This window comes from Nanorana parkeri, unplaced genomic scaffold (assembly GCF_000935625.1).
Source record: "Nanorana parkeri isolate BGI_ZX_2015 unplaced genomic scaffold, ASM93562v1 scaffold7, whole genome shotgun sequence".
Classification (NCBI taxonomy): domain Eukaryota; kingdom Metazoa; phylum Chordata; class Amphibia; order Anura; family Dicroglossidae; genus Nanorana; species Nanorana parkeri.
This window is the reverse complement of record NW_017306275.1, coordinates 2,182,071-2,187,915: the sequence shown is the minus strand read 5'-3', so window position 1 is coordinate 2,187,915 and position 5,845 is coordinate 2,182,071. Positions and strand designations below refer to the sequence as shown.

The window sequence follows — 5,845 nt, the reverse complement described above, 5'->3', positions numbered from 1 at the left end:
ATACTATTTTTTTTTGGTATAGAGTACGAGTACCGGTATTTTTTTTTGTTACTTGCCGATACCAAGTACTGATACAGGTGCCCCAATTGCCCCAATTATTACGAAGGCGGGCGTCAGATCATGACCCTTCGCCTGGCTTCCTAATTTCCAGTGAAGCCGGTGTTCAAGTGAAAGAACACTGGCTCCAGAGGCTACCTAGCTTCCTGACCAATCAAGAACAGGGGCGGCGAGTCATGATGTCAACCCTCTTCGTGATTGGCTAGGAAGCCAGCTTCACTTTTTTCTAGGCAGCGTGGCTTCCTGACTGATCAGGAGGCCGAGACGCGAGTCATGACGTACTGTCCGTCTTCCTGATTGGTTAGGAAGCCAGGCTGCCTACCAACAAGTGAAACTGGCTTCCTAGCCAATCAGGAAGCCAAGCAGCAAGTTGCGACCCACCTCCCGGCTTCCTGATTGGCTAGGAAGGGACATCTCCCTCTGACTGGAAGTTCCGGTATCGGGGAAGATATCGGAGTACTCATGACAAGTACTCGCCCAAATACTCAGTATCTGCACCGATATTAGTATCGGTATCAGTACATCCCTAGTGCAAATCCATTTTATTGATAGTTGTCATTCAATCGATAACCGCATTTCTGAGCCTGATGAAGCGGACACTGCGCGGCCCCAAAAGCGCTTGTCGATTGAACGACAACTATCAATAAAATGGATTTTGCACTAACATAAAATCTGGACATCTGTATTGGACGATATGTACTATTGTACAGAGAAGATGCCCCCACAAAATATGTCACAGGTTACCTTTGGCATTTTTTAATGGGGGCATGTTTTATGTGCAATAATAGCAAGCGCCGTTCCCAACCCCCTCCCCCCTGCCACCTCCCTGCGTTTCAATTATTATTTTTAATTAAATGTTTAATCATCCCGCCACAGACACCTCATCGCCCGCCGCCCCCGCCGACACGTCATCGCCCGCCGCTAATACCTTATTGCCCGCCGCTGCTCACAGCTCACCGCCCGCCACCGCTAGCTGTCAGGTGAGCAAGTCTGCGGTTTGAATCCTGTGCCCGGGTGGGGGAAAGGCTTGCACCCAGGCACAGGATTCCAAACCCGGACTGTCCGGGTCATTCCTGGACGGGTGGCAACCCTACTTTCATGCATGATAGCATCATAAACAAATGAAGTAATTTTTAGTCTGCATTTAGATCTAGTGATCCAGCATTGCTGAGGGTAAATGTGTTCCCTGCAGATCTGTACTCTAGGTGATACTCTGACAAGCTCTATCTTGCCTATTTTTCCCAGCTCTTCGTCAATGGTGACTGCCTATTGAAAAGAACAGTGTAATTTTCATTCAATTATACAGTGTCGTTCGTAGAGTGAACTAAGTGGAAAATCATAAAACATGAACTTGGCTGGCTCGCCCTCGTTCTGCAAATACTGTGCCGTCACCTGTTCATTCCTATGCTGTACTCTTAGTGGTTACCGGGAGCTACCATGGGTATGGCTACACAAAGAAATGAATGGGCCTGCAGCACAAAATGAAGAGTGTGCATGCTGGTGGTAAGATTAATGGATCAGAGCTGAAGTTAAACCCAGGAACCTGCATGCAAGGGGTTGGGGGCTTTACATATTCTTTACATATTCTGATATATTTGAAGTGTTGCAACTCCTTCAGCTTCCATTTGCAAAAAAATATCACTTAACAGTGCTTTCACACAAAATAGCTGACACAGGTTTTATTGGGTATTCTTTTATTTTCCAACTCAGGAGTAATAATAGTTACAACATTATTAATACATGTACATTAGAAAATTCTATGGAAATGGTTGTTTGATTACTGTGATTATTTGTAAAGTAATGTCATATTAACTTGAAATGCAATTAATGTAATAATCTGGGATGTATATTTTAAATGTGGGTTTAACATACTCTTCACTTGTCAAAATTGTAAGCTATAATAATATTGCAGATTGATGTATAGCTGGAATATTATCTGGTTTATTGAATTAGGTAAGGTAAAGCATAACAGTGAATTGCAGTAAGTGAAGTCATCTAGAACCAGCAATCTCATTTCAGTTTTCAGAAAACAGATAATGGAAAGAGGAAAAATGCAGGAAAAAAACAATATTCATTTATTTTTTGCACCTGTTACATTGTCAGAATTTATGCCCTAGGAGAGAATCTTGGGAAAGATCCAGAAGAAGTAAAGCTGCAAAATGCCAGTAAACAGATTGTAGAAACTGTAATTCTTCAAGCAGTTCAACAAATCTCTCAAGAAGAACTAAAGGAGAACAGACAAAACAGAAATGCTGGTGAAATATTGGCAGCAAGGAGAAGTAATGAAGGCCATGGGAAGAAATAAAGCAGTGGGGCCATGTCTCAAGTCTTGCACTATAGCTGTAATAGCGCTTTGCCTTCTTAGTCACAGGAGCACTTGCAGAGCAATTTTATCTTCCAGCAAACCAAAGCATTATTCGACTATAGGACCGCCTGTGATAGTTAAAAGCAGCTCTTGCTGTGAAACATTTTTTTTTGCCTTGTACACAAAGAGAACAATTCCCTGGTGACACAGCACCTCTTAAATCCAAGTAAAAGAAATGGATAGAGGCCATGAAAACATTTCAGTTCCAAACATTTATATGTTCTGGTATAATATGGACAAATTTGCTGTTTTGCACATTTAGGTTTTACATTTTAAAGTAGGGCTGCAACAACTAATCGACATAATCGATTATAATCGATTATTGAAAAAGTTGTCAACTTTTTCAATAATCGATTAATCGGCTTCCAAACAGTTGGTCCTGTTCACGGCTCCACAAACGCTGCGCACCGCTGCCAGACCCGCCCGCATCCACGCTCTACACGCCGCACCTCCTTCCCGTTTCACACTCACCGCCCGTCCACATCCACGATCGGCACAGGGACGCGGGGAGATGTAGTAGGGAGGAGCAGGTGTGGGGGGATGACAGCCGCCGATAGACAGGTCCCTCAGCTAAGCCTAACCCTCCCCCCCCACATGGTGCTCTATAATGTATTGCTGGGATTTGTATTCCTCTATAGCTGATGGTACATTGTGCTGTATAGTATACATAGGAATACAAATCCCAGCAATACATTATACACTGTATGTATAATGTATTGCTGGGATTTGTTGTACTCCTTTATAGTTGGTGATATTCTGCACTGCACTGTATAGAAGACTACAAAACCCAGCAATAGTACATTATACAGCGCAATGCGGAATACCGCCAGCTATAATGTACTATTGCTGGGATTTGTTGTATTCCTCTATAGCTGGTGATATTCGGCATTGCGCTGTATTATGTACTATTGCTGGGATTTGTAGTCCTCTATAGCCGGTGCCAGTCTGCATTGATTGCTGTATACATTTACACTTTCCATTTCACTATATTGCACACCACACTTTTTTTTACTTCCACCGCTCCAAGCTTGCTCCTGTGATGGACTACAATCTTAATAGAAACTAGTAGTCCATCACTGGAGCCATTTTTTAAACTTTATTTTATTGTTTATCCGATTAACCGATTAATCGAACGTAATAATCGGCTAACTAATTGATTTTGAAAATAATCGTTAGCTGCAGCTCTATTTTAAAGTGTAACATTTTTTTTATTATCCTGTCATGTGTCTATGTGATGTGGCATAATTCTGTATTCTTTTGTTTTACATTTTCTCAGTTGGTTTACGGCATTTTTCCAAAAAACATTTTCTTACTAGATGCTAATTCATAAGTGCATATTTATAATAAGCAATTACAATCCATCTATAATGGTCTTGGCAGGGTAAATTCTCATAAGGTAAATTCCAATAGGTTATAGCACTTAAAGCAGACCTTTACCCTTATCTTTCAAGTAAAAACAAACACACCTTTGGAAATGTTTCGTAATGACAATCTACAAACAGATAATTCTAGATAATTGCCGGCTTTGTATTCTTTGCATACCTTATTTCTCTCTTCTTCCCTAGTTCTCTGAGAGTGGCCATGTTAACTAAGGGCAGATTACTAGACCTCCATTTACTTCCTTGAACTCTAGCACATGTGACTAGACATGTGACCATGCACATCATCTCAGGGGAGGAAAATGCTTTTCCCTGAGATCTCATGAGATTACAGATGAGACTTCCCAACTATGCTCTGCTGATGTAACCTTCCCAAGATGCAACGCTTTGGCACATTACATCATTTGTGCAAGAACTGGACCAGGAAGTGGATGAACTCTTTTTGAAAGTAAATAAAAGACAAGTTTGTTTAACTAATGAATGTAACATGATTTTAAATCAGCATGCAGAGCTGCATGCTGCTGTGGTTTTTTGTAAAAGGGGGTAAAGGTCCACTTTATGAATATTAACTCTTTGTTGTATAATGCTAGTTTTCTATATTGTTGACAGTTTTTAGTTTGCTGTTGACTGGATAGTGTTGGGGTTTTATTGTAAGGCAGTGTAATGAGCAACTGTAATGTACAAAGTGCAAATTACCATATAACAACAATCAGAAACAATCTCTAGGCAGCTCTTTGCTCTGCTTTACTAACAGGTGTATTCACAAAAGGGTGAAGAGTTTGGATAGCTGAATAGGAGAATATTTCCAAATCAGCTATATTGTCCTAGATTGTTCACTTCTCCTGCCTTCTCTAAACCCGTCACCCTTTAGTGAATAACCCTGTATATGTTTTATTTACTTTTTAATCATTTTTTTTTGCATTTTATTTCCCAAGACCTGTCCTCAAAATGCAGTAAACATATGGCTGTAGCTGTAGTTCATGCATTAAAAAATAAGTAATGTAATACAATTTAGAAACAATTCTATATTCACAAAGCACCATGTTTATTTTAGTGTAACTGCAATACAAATAAATAACAGCATATGAATTTACCAAGAGTTTATTGACCACAACCCTTTTGTAAATTATCTTCTATTTATTTTCAACATAGCTTATTATACCACTTCTAATACCTTGCCTTTTTAATATCTTGCTCTTCATTCTGATGCTGCTGAGTAAAGTAATGTCTAATTGCTTCATACTTGTTTCCCATTTGCCGACACCCTTATTATAGCTGACCTTTCATTAAAAGTGACCCATGAGCAAATCCTCTATTACTGTAGCATATGCCTCCTTTGCTAATTGATTGTCAGAACCCCTATGGCCACAAAGGTGTCTGCTGTGAGGAGTGTATTTGATGATTCTGCTTAATTGATGCTTAATGAATAATTCTACCTACCTTTAAAATTCAGCTATGAGTGATATTCTTTACTACAGCCTGGCGGCTTCAAGCAGACAATTACTTTTGTTTTTTTCCACTGTCAAGAACATCTATGGGAACAGATGAGGGAAGAGACGTAGTAGATACTATTGCCATCATGATTTTTAAAGGTTGTAAATGTTATCCTCTGTTCCCTACATAGTGAGTCGATTCAACAAGTATGCAAGCTTCTACTTGCTCTACAAATTCCAGGGACTAAATGGTGGGTGTCATGTAGGAATATGGTGTTTGTCAGGTGCTCAGATAGGTTAAATGATGCATCATTATGTTCTAGTAATGACAGACCTCTGTAGCTTTTCATTTTATTGTGCTTTGTGGTGCTCACAGTTAGGAGCAAACAAACATTACCAAGATATTCAGATGTGTCTAAGATGGATTAGGTTGGTATTTATTTTGTTATTGTATTTTTTAATTAGGCAAAAGCAGAACTAATATATAGATAAGGAGAATAGAGAACTGAGAGCGTTGAGATTACATTGTCGCACTCCCTGAAAAGGTTATTTAGCCCTTTAGTTTAAACACAAACAACAAGATAACCCTTCAAATGTAATTCTATTTTATT

At 39.7% G+C, this 5,845-nt stretch overlaps 1 protein-coding gene across 1 annotated transcript; it reads left to right on the top strand.

Moving 5' to 3' along the window:
• Positions 1-330: 330 nt before the first annotated feature.
• On the top strand, positions 331-2,604 carry AKAIN1 (A-kinase anchor inhibitor 1). The gene is made up of 2 exons (XM_018553376.1): positions 331-335; positions 2,161-2,604. Exons 1-2 carry the CDS (start codon positions 331-333, stop codon positions 2,360-2,362), a joined length of 207 nt encoding a protein of 68 aa, XP_018408878.1. The 3' UTR covers positions 2,363-2,604.
• Positions 2,605-5,845: the final 3,241 nt, after the last annotated feature.